The 13,047-nt window shown below is 33.5% G+C and overlaps 3 protein-coding genes across 3 annotated transcripts; all 3 read right to left on the reverse strand.

The window, feature by feature from the left end:
• Positions 1-199: 199 nt before the first annotated feature.
• On the reverse strand, positions 200-2,196 carry LOC105363482 (oral-facial-digital syndrome 1 protein). Its single transcript, XM_011501197.1, has 4 exons — positions 1,950-2,196; positions 1,078-1,756; positions 852-982; positions 200-697 (listed from the first exon to the last, which is right to left on the reverse strand). Exons 1-4 carry the CDS (start codon positions 1,991-1,993, stop codon positions 217-219), a joined length of 1,335 nt encoding a protein of 444 aa, XP_011499499.1. The 5' UTR covers positions 1,994-2,196; the 3' UTR covers positions 200-216.
• A 70-nt stretch (positions 2,197-2,266) lies between these two features.
• Positions 2,267-3,190, reverse strand: LOC105363554 (uncharacterized). Its single transcript, XM_011501285.1, has 5 exons — positions 3,163-3,190; positions 2,954-3,100; positions 2,739-2,858; positions 2,561-2,640; positions 2,267-2,473 (listed from the first exon to the last, which is right to left on the reverse strand). The coding sequence occupies exons 1-5, from the start codon at positions 3,188-3,190 to the stop codon at positions 2,324-2,326; spliced, it is 525 nt and encodes a 174-aa protein (XP_011499587.1). The 3' UTR covers positions 2,267-2,323.
• A 493-nt stretch (positions 3,191-3,683) lies between these two features.
• scf (Calumenin B scf) lies at positions 3,684-5,897 on the reverse strand. The gene is made up of 4 exons (XM_011501198.1): positions 5,732-5,897; positions 4,580-5,144; positions 4,041-4,156; positions 3,684-3,946 (listed from the first exon to the last, which is right to left on the reverse strand). Exons 1-4 carry the CDS (start codon positions 5,828-5,830, stop codon positions 3,758-3,760), a joined length of 969 nt encoding a protein of 322 aa, XP_011499500.1. The 5' UTR covers positions 5,831-5,897; the 3' UTR covers positions 3,684-3,757.
• Between the last annotated feature and the right edge of the window lie 7,150 nt (positions 5,898-13,047).

Genomic DNA, 13,047 nt, shown 5'->3' on the forward strand with positions numbered 1-13,047 from the left:
ATATTACGTTTACGCCCAGTTTTTTTAAATAAAAAATACTTGAAATGATTTCTATCATGATTCTTTACTTTACACAGTCAGATATCTATATATTTATATATATATATTTATTGTTGTTGTTGTTGTTGTTGTTGTTGTTGTTGTTGTTATTATTATTATTATTAAAAGAAATTACCAATGCTAATTAAATTAATAAATAAATAAAGTATTGTACATTTACTGAGATGTATTCGTAATAAAATTAAAATAATATTGGTCTGCTTTGATACTTTCTTCCTCCAAACGACGAAGACGCATTTTGGCATCTTGTAGGATATCCTCCGTTGAACTGTTTTCACTAATTATAGTATTAGTATTCGTAACTTTTATAATCGATGGCATTTCCACCTTGTGAGATCGTAATTGCGTTTCTTCCAATTTACGTAATAAATAGACAACTCTTGATGTAAGTTGTTCTATACGCGATTGCTGTTCTACTACTAGACCATTTAAATCTTGTTTTTCTTGGCTGAGAATGTTTCTTTCATTGCGAGACAGAATGAAACTTTCAAAATCCGTTTGTACTTCCGCATCTTTAAGATTATTATTAAGTGTTCGATCTGCGTAGGGAATTTCCTTCTTAACTTTTGTAAGCTCATTCTGTAATTTTGTCAAATTACTTTCAAAATGTCGATAACTATCGCGTTCTTTCTCTAATCTGTAAAAAAAAAAAAAAAAAAAAAATTGAAAATAATAAAAAAAAAGAAATGATAAAAACTCACAAATGCTAAATCAATTTTAGGTTAAAATTAATGTTTGGTTATTTTATGGTTATTTAAATCCACTGGACAAAAGTGTCTCAAAATTTATACCTATTTGCTTCCTGGGAGAGTAACTTTTCCCTAGTTGATAATTCTGTTTCTCTTTGCAAAATTCGCATATTTTCTTGTTGTATATTATCTTTAAATTCCTTTTCTTTTACATTGTAGTTGTATATCAATTTCTAAAAAATAGACAATAGTAATATAACGTAAGGAATAAGCTGAACAATCTCAGTAAGCAATGCTAATTAAAAGAAATAATAAAAGAAATAAGAACCTCCGCTTGATCTAATTTATTTTGCAACATTAATAATTGCTCTTCCATTATTGCAGCTTGTTCTTTTAATTTGTTCTCTTTTCGCTGTAACTGGGCGGAGAACAAATGCTTTTGTTGAATTAACTTTTTCTTAGCCACTATAATTTTAGATTTTTCTTTAGATACGACATTTTCAGCTTCTTCGGTTTGCATCGCTCTATGCTCGACATTATTTGCTTCGCACCGTTCGTTATTTTCATTAGAAAAGTTAATGTCGGTTGGCTTGATTTGTCGTAATAAGCAAAGAAGTAAAGGCACATCGTTCTCCGCATAGTCTTTTAAAATACTTTGGCCTCTGTCTTTCCGAGGTTCTATTCCTAAAGTTTCTAATACATGACAGACGTAGTCGCTCTGTAATTTTTGCTTAACTTTCCCATGATTTTCGTCGGTACCTGATTGCGTACACTTTACATTATTAAAATTAATCAAAAGGGGCGCTTCGCTTGAAAATACCGACAATGTATAAACATAATTATAATTCCAAAGGTAATCAGCTACAAGCAAATCATAAATATACTGCTTGGCTGATTTGGCAGTGTTCTTTTCAAACGTTTTAGACAAATCTTTGTTCCTTAAAGCCTTGACCAAATTGTACCTAAGGTGAGTTCGAATATTAGAAATGATTCCACACTTGTCGAACCTAAGAAGAAAAACGAGACTTTAATTGGGTAAATCGGCGACGCAAGTAAACATAAACATAACCTGTGCGAGTCGTTGAAACGACAATCTCTCTCTCTCTCTCTCTCTCTCTCTCTCTCCCATCTCTCCCATCTCTCTCTGTCTCTCTACACGTAACATTCAAGTTAATTTAATAAATATGGAATAGTTCCTACCACGAATAGACTGTGGAGTAATCAGCTTCCATGGCGCTCTCCATTCTCACATAAAAATGTGAATTTAAAAACGAGGCACAATTTTAAATGTACAATCACCATAGATCGATAATTTATGACGAGAAACGGGTTTCGTTGGCAGTTGCATGTAGGGAGGAGGAAGCACAGGTCAAAGTAGTTAAGCCTCTGACCAATAGAGGATAGATAATTGGCTAATAAGTTAAATGACCGATGGTAGCTCTGGACAATTTAGGTAATCGAGGAAAAATGAGTTAAATGGGAAAACAATGTTATTGTTATTAATTATTGTTATTAATAATGTGTGTTTACAACGAGGGCTTTGTATATATGTAAATATCATAAAATCGTAGTGTTTAATAAGGCCGTAGATAAGAAGCTGCGTTTACCGATAAGAGAAGCAAAGTTATTATTGCCGTTGAGTATGTGTGTCTAATGGATAAATTGCAGGGCATTCCAAAACCATTGGATCGGCAGGCACAGGCTTCAATAATGTGACCTCCTACCTAAAATTATAAATTTTCAAATTAACCCCACTGCCCCTAAATACCGCAATATTATCACTATTATGATTATGCGATTGTAATAATGACCTTTTGGGTGAAGCAGCCAGTTGGGATTGCATGAGCCGTGCCCTCGATCACCTTACCGCAAAAGTGCGTACTGTTTACGACTGAATTTTCCCATTCGTCGGGGTGGGGAAAAGGTCGACAAGTAGTCGCACGTCTTATTAGCAACATTGATAAATATTTGTTTAAACTTTAAACTTACCAGCCCCGTTAAAATTGTACGTGTATTTAATGCAACTGTAGCCCGCTCGTAAGAGACAATAAAATTCCGATCGATTTTCATTTATCCACATGTGGGTAATATTTGGAGGTTTCACGCTTACTGAAGCACAAACGTTTATTTATAATCAATTAAGCAGTCCTGGGGCTGAGGATAATTCGATTAAAATTATCTCAAATGATGGGGGAGGCGCGTACTTTCAAATGGTTCGATGCAAGGTATTTCCTTATACGCCGTGGACGAACAATTAATATTTGTATTATTGTCGAATGTTGGACCGAGCCACGAAAAGCGAAAGCACTTTGGTTCTTCTCTCTTCGCCAAATTATTTAAATGTCCCAATCCTAATCCTCAAACGCATAATAATTATGGAAATAATGTTTGTAAATAATGATTGTAAACTTACCTGTGACACAACGAAGTGGCATAAACATCATGAAAATGAAATAATTCATTTTTTACGTCCCATGAGAAGCAATAATAACACGCACTAATAAAGAAACGATTTCGATATTCATTATCATTTCGCTGATAAGGTATCGCGATTAAACGAACGCCAATTTACAACGAGATTGTCGTAAAACTGACAAATAAATTCAATGCAATTTGGAATTGATTATTTTCATTTTTATTTTCCTTTTCATTTTCATTTTCATTTTCATTTTTATTATTATTATTTTTATTATTATTATTTTTATTCATTTTTGACAATTTTCTCGAGCTGTTATCTGTAAAAATATAAATGACTAACGATATAAAATGCCGTAGTACTAATTATTACTAAGCTATTAAAATATGTAATAATTATTCAAATGACTAATTCTGGCACCAGCCAAGTGCATTAAGCTATCGAAGAAGAAAAAAGCAGTAAACAAGTATTTAACTATTAAAATACTAGAAATGCACTCGAGTTGATAAATAGATTCTAATAAACATTTAATATAAATAAATAAAGATCTTGTCATTTTTAATAATAAATTTGGCTCTGTTGATAAAGATCTTTAAAATTCGTCGTGTCTAGTGAGGGCTTCGCCGAAATCAGTCGCTTGGGAGCCCACGAATATATCGTATTTTTCTAATATTTCTTCTTTTGTTAATTTTTGGTCCGCGTCGGAATCGGCTTCGTAAATCAGGTGGCGAGCCTCCGCTTCGGCATGATCAAAATCAGCTGGTATAATCCAATCTTTAACCTTAATCGTATAAATATTATATTATAATGATTATTACGGAAGATAAAATTTAACGATACTTTGTTGGTATGAAGATATTGATATGAAGAATTACCTCTTCGGTATCTAAGTAGCCATTCGCATCCTTATCTCGATGAGCTGAAAATTGTTCTTGTTCGTTTGTCACCCAGTCTGGTACTTCCTCTCCTTGTACAGCTCTGTACATATCACCTAAAAGCCATATTATTAAAAATTATTATTTTAATTTAATTGAAAATTCATGCTTATTATTTTATATGTATATATATATATATATATTTTTTTTTCTTTTTCAATAAAATAAAACTATTATAGCCAATTCGACAAATTTATTATGTGAATCATCTGATGTATCTGTTAAGACATAAAAATGAAGGGAAAAAAAAAATGAAGGGAAAAAAAAAATGAAGGGGAAAAAAAAAAAAAAAAAAAGGTATATATGTATAGACATGAAAAATGTATAGAAAATTGGTACGGTACTTTGTTGCATCGATAATAGATTATTTTGCACTAATAAGAAATATTAACTTATGCTTGTCGGGTCAGTGAATATTAATTTCAAAATTACTTATAATTAAGGGTTTTGAGTTTAAAATTGTTGAATAATGAACTTGCCAATATATTCGTCCAGTGAAATTTTGCCATCTCCATCCTTATCGATATCTTCGATCGTTTCTAGTACTACGACATCTTTCATATACTCCCTTTCTTCCGGATGCAAGAAGGCAGTGAATTCTTCTTTTGTTAAGGCATCGTCTCCATCTGTATCTGCAATGGACCATCGCCGCCTCTCTCGTTTCTGCATAGTGGCATAAGAGTAATTCTTATCATCCTTATCCGTGGACTCAGCATCTTTCTCGTCTAGAAAACCATATATCATTTTACGGTACTCTTCCCACGTTATTTTTTCTTTATCTTCCTCATTGTGCGACTTCCATTGTCTGTCGACGTCGTCGCGAATATAACGTTGCTGCGTATATCTGATCCAATCCCTCAATTCTTCTTTGGTGACAAAGCCGTCGGTATCCTTATCAATCTTATCCACTATTAATCCCAACCTTCTTGTACTTTCTTCTGGGCTTAATTGCTCAAAGGTTTTAGCTTCTTCTCCCAAAAAAGCTTCGTGATCGTAGGCTGGATTATGATGAGACTCCACAAAATGCTCTTGGTTGCTCAGGTCCTACAAATTTTAACGTTAACGTCTAATTCTTTATATCATTAGGAATTAATATTTAAGTTTTCATAAATGAAGGTCAATGAAATTGCATTCAATATTCAATGTCAATAGTTTTTAATGCAATATATTTGTATATATATATATGTGTGTGTGTGTGTGTGTGTGTGTGCGTGTGTAAATATGAATGATTTTTTTTTTTAAAATCAATATCTGCTAATGCGTTTTATAATTATTTTAATCTCAAATTTTACCACCTCGTTTGTATACCAAAAGAACACCCAAAACAACAGGTTATGAACGACATAGAATAATAAAATGATGAAAATGTCCTAAATATACTTAAATCTCACGAATGGTAAAAGAGAGCGCACAATGAAGAATGATTGACAATCTGAAAAACCGAGCAAATAATAAAAAAGGTAAAATTATTTATCCATTACAGTAGGGATCGGACTGTCAGTTAATTATTGCCGGCGAGTCAGAAGAAAAGCTTATCGAATAACGTTATTATCACCGGGGGCTTGGCCGATTGCTGAATCAGAGTGGATCGGTGAAATTTAAATAAAGACAATCCTATCCGCCAACTTTACCTTATCGAAAACACGCTGACTTTTGTCATCCTCGATCTTAGGGATGGCGGTTGCGGCGACGATCGTCGCGACCAGCGTTTGCATCAGGATGGCTCTCATACTAATATTGCTGTAATTCGTAGCCGACACAAATTCAGGTGCCAAACGAGTCCGACGTCCAATAACGTAAAATCCCAATGACTCGGACTAGTTTGTGCAATTTGCCTACCGATTAACCGATTAACCGACCGATTAACCGACCGACCGACCAACCCACCGACCAACAGACCGACCGACCGAACGACCGACCAACCGACCAATGTTTCGTGACGCGAGAGGAACGTACGACGCTCGGGAATTAAGCGGGGGAGAAGCGAAGAAAAACAAAAGAAAAATAAGCGACGATCAGAAAGAGGCGGCAAGCTCGTCCCAGAAGCTCTTTTCTCGGAGTGACTCAGCTATCAGAATAGTCCGCATAACGAACAGCGGGTTACGCGAGTGTGCGGATAGCGGTCGAGCAGCACTTTTTCCTTTCTCGCCGCCGTCGCCGTCGCCGCTACCGCTGCCGCCGCCGCCTTCGTAGCGCGCTCCGGAACTCCTCCTACGTGGGCTCGTCGCCGCTCGACGCCAACATCGACAAAACAAAACACATTTAAAGCCAGTCGGAGACCCCCCGCCATCCGAACCGCCATCACCGCCGCCACACCCCCCCCCCCCCCCAACCCCGACGCGCACACACCCGCGCGCGTTTCTCATCTCTTTTACCATGGATTTTCTCCTACGAGTCTTTTATTACGCTTTCATCCCGGGGTGGTGCTGGGGTGAGTGAACCCCGGGTGGTTATCCTTTCGGGCCGAATGCGACGGAATTAGGTCTTAGAATTTCGACCCTCTATGTCAACTTAATCGACTCTCTCGCCCCTGTCACTTATATCGTCGTCCCGTTATAATTTATTCGTCCGGGAGTCGCCGTTGCTCCTTTCCACTTAGGTAGATATTTGCAAACGGCCGGGAAAGAAAGTCGCCTGGGCTATTTCAAATTACTTGTCCCATCTCGTAATATTAATGGAATTACGGCGTTTCTCCTCGCCTCTTGATTCACATACCAATGCTCCACCTCTCTCACCTCTCCATTTCTACCAACAGAGGTATAATTTTTCATTACGTAACATCGGTTATTCGTCGGAACCCAGCTCCTATTTCTACCGTCCCATCCCCACCCATTCGCCATCGCCCCGCTAAATAAACATTATTACATGGAGTAAAACGTGCGTTCGATCGCCAATGAAAAACGGAAGGGCTTGTTGGGGAGGACGGGGCCGATAGTCGCTCGAGTGCGCAATCCAAATATAGAAAGTCGCGGTGACGGTGTTGTCAGACACCGCGGTGATGGCGGAGGGATGGGGCGATGGGGCGATGGGGGAGGGGGGGCGAGGGGGGAGGTAGTGGCGGAAAGTTGCTTTCCGCGGTAGGATCGGGAAAAACTAGGGCCGACGAAAGTCGAATGTAAAAGGGGCACCGAATCAGATTCTCCTCTCTCTCTCTCTCTCTCTCTCTCTCTCTCTCTCTCTCTCTCTCTCTCTCTCTCTCTCTCTCTCCTTCTCTTAGTGGATGGAAGTATTCAACGGGCTCCGCTTCGCGCATTTTTTATCATTAATCGGCTGCTCGCCTAAAACGTTGGGACGATCTGCGCGAACGACGTAGCCGGCCGACGATCTTCCCTCGAACGTTCCGCGACCCGCGATATCGCCATCGTGTGCCGTACTTTCGTCTCGTGTTCTCGTCTCGTGCTTTGCCACGACGTCACCCGGCTGGCGCTGGAGGGGCAAAGTGACAAAGTGACCAAAGCGGCTTTGGCGTTGGTAGCGTTGGTGATGATTTAATATGACGAGGAGGCGCACGTGGCAGGGGAAATGCCGTTGGTGTCGCTTGCGCGTGCCCCGTCGCGAGATCCAACTCGATTTATCCACTCGCTAATGTCGTATCGGCGACAGGGCGAGGGAACGGCTTCGACTAACGGCGTTTAGCGACGTTTTATAGTGTGGGGTAATCGTTTGATGGTGAGCGCGGCCCACACCCGTATAAGGAGGAACCTTAGCGTACTGTATTTATTGAATGCACCGTCGACAAAACCGGAAGACTCGTGCGAGAAAGTCGATTGTTGTTGAGCATTGAGCGATGATAATGTAAAAGTGGCTTGGAATCAGCTTTCGTACCGGTTTCTAAGTACAGTCATTTTTGTCACGTCGAGCTCTAAAAAAAAAAAGAAAAAAAATTATTTATTTATTATTTTTTTTTTTAACGCCTCCTACAATGAAATTGCAGCTCATACTGCACAGTGTTTACTTTAACAAAATTATTATTTACAGCATCCGACCTACGCACGTACCTAAAGTTTTCGTATCGTCAATTTAATGGGCCTCTATATGACATGATTAAAGCAGAAAAAAAAAGCGCAATCAGAACGTGATTTTAATGGCCTTGAATATGAGATTAAAGGACAAAGACCGAACAAAGTACGCGAGAGGGAGAGAGAATGGGAGAGAGAATCAATAAAAGGCAGATAGAGGATATAAATTAAAAAGAGAAATGAATGAAAGAAAAAGAGGCCGAGTTATAGAGTAGTTTCTTGACCTCGGTAATTTATACCAATAACTCATTTCACTTATGGCGCTTAATTCCACAAATAATTTTCAATATTGTACTTGGATATTTATAAATTTCGTTCCTTGCATAATGAATATCGAAATATTGCTAATCAAAGCGAGCGTGCGTGTTTATAAGTTCTAAGTAATAATTCATAGGCAAGCATATCGTAAATTATTTATTTATTTTGTAAAATCTGATTGCTTAAGGTCTTAATACTTGAAATGTGTTTGCCAATCAAATGCAATGAAAATTATTTTGCTAAAGGATATTCTGGAAAATATTATTTCATCCAATTATTATATATCTATTAAATTTACAGAAATTTTATTATCGTGACATTTGCAAAATAAGCCATCGTTAAATATCACATGCAATGTACATCATTAATTTATTAACTGACTAATTGAGTAATTAACGCTTCAACTTTCTTCGTAATATTAGAAACAAGCATTATTAATGTTACGAATGAACCTTATTTTTATCATTTTATCATTTATATAAATTATTATGATGAGCACATTATAGATAGAGTAGGCCAATTTGAGTAATTGGCATTTCTAGATCGATAGTAAATTACAAAACTTGCGGTTCACCTTTGGCAAAGTATTAATTAAAAACAAATATTTTACTTTCTTAGATTAGATGATGATGCCTTTAATATCCATCCTATTCCTATTAAAATTCTACTACTTATATGCTAACAAATAACAATGGCTTTAATATTATAATATAAAATATACAATACTCATACGAAACATTATAAATTACACTGTACAGTCTAATATAATTAATTATTTTCATATAAATAATAATATTGATTGCAATCCTTTTCAGGACGTATACTATAATGATATTTAATAAATTATTTCACATTCTTGTGTGCGTGCGCGCGTGTTTATATTAACAATAACAGCTTACTTTAAAAATCATATTATCTTAGGACATAAAAGAAAATTAGAGTAGGCACAATGTGAATGCATGAAGAAAGTCGAGTGATTTATTGAAAGTAAATTTAACATCGTTTCAAATTAAATTTTACCCGTTACGTTCTTAATAAATTTACACGAATTATTAACAGATTGCTTATACTATTTTCAATTTAATTTCGACTGTAAATTGAATATAATATTTAAGTTTAGTATAAATATATTATAATATTAAATTTATTCATTTAATTAATTAATTTCAGAGATAAGACTAGCTTAAAGTGAAAATGAATTGAATTAACTATTATAGTTGCGCATATGTAAAAACAATTTGCACGTTACAGTAATGGAGCATATAGTTTTTAATTAATAGTTGTAATTGAAATTAAATTTTAATACATCCATATTGAGCGATCGATATCAATTATGAAGGTATGATGTATTCAAGATTTTTCATAAATATTATATCAATTAATTAACACTAATTAGTTTGAGTAATTTATGCACTATTGATAAAAGTTGAGGATACAATTGGAATAAAAAATTTAAATATAAATTTTCATTAACATTATATATCGCAATCTTTTTTTATTCACAAAAAAATGTTATCATATTTCGCCATTTGAGCTTTGCTCTAATTATGAGCACTTTTGACTTTTCCGACACACTTTTATTTAATTAAAATTTACATCATAGATACGTAATACTATATAACGCAAAGCCAACTTATCTTCATCTCTTAAACTCAAATCTACGCTCGTCTGCTTCGTGCGATTAATTCTCACCTGTGCACCTTTGTCCTTTATCATACATACGCGCGCGCGCGTCTATATATATATATATATATATATATATATATATATATGTATATGTATGTATGTATGTATATGTATGTATATGCATATGTATGGTGCGCGCGCGTGCGCGCGCGCGCGCGTGTGTGTATAAGTGTATGTATGTTTGTGTATGTATATGTATATTTATATGCATATGCGCGCGCGCGCGCGCGCACACACACACACACACACACACACATATATATATATATATATATATATATATATATTTACAAAAGTACTATGATACATATTAAAGATTGAATTTTGAAATTTGTGCATATATGCATGTGTCATTAATATATAAGTACTTTCTCGTGTATGCAGTCAAGATATTGTGCAGATTTCGCGTTTTTTTATTTATTTTTTTTTTCTGTATTATTTTGTTTTTTTTTTTTCTGTAATGTAATAAGATATATTTATTTATATATATATATACATATATATAATCCATGTATAAGGCAAGATATAGTCTATTCTCCACATATGAAAGAGATAAACGTGCGTCCACTCGAGCATAAAAAGAGTTAAAATTCAATTTGCAAAAATGCACGAGCATATTTATGATGAGTTATAAATTAAATACATAACAGCATTCTATTAACTATCTAACTTCGCTATAGCCGAAGACTTTTTATTACATTTCTGCTTAACATAATAAGATAAGAGAAAATTAAAAAAAATGCCCTTATACTCATTGTGCATGATTTTTCGTTTATTTCAAAAAGTAAATTGTATTATCAAAAGAATATACGTTACAGATTATAAAATATTTTTAATTATTTAATGTAACATTCAAAACAATGTATTGTCTATTACAAATCAAAAAATATATATGCATGATAATCTAAAAATTTCATCCATGTACAACATTGCGTAGAATTTAGTAATAAATTGATTTAACATTAAACTTACATTTCTTTGCTACGAGTAAAATTTTATCTTTCTCTTATTACTATCGAAGAAGTCTTTTTTTTTTTTTTTTTTTTTTGCACATATGGAAATAAAGTTTAGCGTGCATAGTATTTGTTCATCGTGAAGATGATAAAAAAAAAAAAAAGAAAGAAAGAAAAAAGAAAAAAAAATTGTATAAAAAATTTGACAATTAGATACATCTAACTTTTACAATTTGATCAATATTGCACTAAAATATCTGTAAAGTCTTTATTAAATTAAGGCTACGGGTATTGCCTAAGCCGGATGTTACTTTATTTCATATAATGTTCGGTAGGAATTGTGTTATTTGTAATATGGCATTTCTGTGATAGAGTATACATTGAAATTGATGCTTATCGTACAAGAACGATCATTGCTTATTTAAAAACTTGCAACTGAAAAAAATTGTCGGAAGAAGATTTATTCGTTTAAATGGCTAATATTAGGTAGAAAATTATGTTTTAATTTTCCAATACAGTAAAGATAGCTTTTGCATTTCATGGCGTTGCTTCTTTATAATCGACTTATCATCCATTAGAAAACAAATAATATTAAATCATCTATATTTTAGGGCTTAAAATTAATAATTTCTATTGATTCACAATAATTGGCAGTTTTACATTATTAAATGATATTAATTACTATAATATTATCTAATTGTATATAATTTTTTTTTCCGATATCCATTCATAAAATTTCTTTCAACTATTACAATAATACTTTGGTCAATATGTTTTTGAATTTTTCATTGCAGGCACTTTTACAAATTCATTTTAAAATGCCATATTACATGTGCTATTTCAGCTACGATATATAATTATTACGAAGTGATCTATTCATATTTTTTTTTTTTTTTTTTGTTCATCGAAACAACGCTGTCGTCATAAAATTTTTACAAAATATCATAGAATATTAATTTTGTATTATCCATTCGTTCTTCATTACTTAAATATTAAAAATTGCTTACACAATCTAATTACACATTTAAAATATACAATAGTTTTTTTTTTGTTGTTTTTTCTTTTTTTTTTTTTTTTTTTTTTTTGTAATCTAACTTAAGAATATTCAAATGTCTCTCTTTTCTTCATTACGGGCCTTAATGCCAAAAAATTAATAAAAATGTGGCTATAAACAGCTCGGTATTTCTTAAATTTCAGAAAAACATAACGTATTATATAATATTTAATCGTCAAAAATCATTTAACAACACTAATAACATTCATTTACTTGCCTATAATAATAGTTCTGCATTAATAAAAGATCTTTTTTAATAAAATTCATTAGTTAAAGTATCATCTAACAGCGAATAACAAATTTATTAATTACATACAGTTTTGAAATTTATTCTTTACAAATGCGACTTCATTCTTTAAATTATAATATTCAAGACATTGTTTTCTACATAATGTTTTAAAAGTTATTTGTAAAGGTTTGCACGATTGACTTTACGTAATTCATTGTTCATTTGAAATTAATTCACTTATATTTAAAATATTATCATAGCTACAGATACATGCTTTATACAGTCAATATATATATGTGTGTAAAAAGCAACGTGTCTGGTAAAAAAAAAAAAAAAAAAAAAAAAAAAAAAAAAAAAATATAATAGAATTGATTTTTGCATAAATATGAGGCATTGTTTCAATATAGGGCATGTACGCGCATAATTTAATTCACTCTCATTTTCATTGCATTTCTAGATTAACGGATACTTGATTGAACTGTCGCCATTTAAATACACTCGACCGTTAAATTACGATTTGATAAAATTTTCCAAGCATTAAACTTAAGAACTCTCTGAAAATTCGGACAAGCTTGATCGTCGTAACATTACTATTAGATTAGAGGAAAATATAGTCTCTAAATTTTTCTAACCATACGAACCTTTACGAATCTACGAGGATATTTAAAGCCAACTTCACCATCTAAATGCATCAATATGACATCGCATGTGGATAGTGCAACAGGTATGATTGTAATGATTTATTTAC

This window comes from Ceratosolen solmsi, unplaced genomic scaffold, assembly GCF_000503995.2.
Source record: "Ceratosolen solmsi marchali unplaced genomic scaffold, CerSol_1.0 scaffold57, whole genome shotgun sequence".
NCBI classification, from domain to species: Eukaryota; Metazoa; Arthropoda; class Insecta; order Hymenoptera; family Agaonidae; genus Ceratosolen; species Ceratosolen solmsi.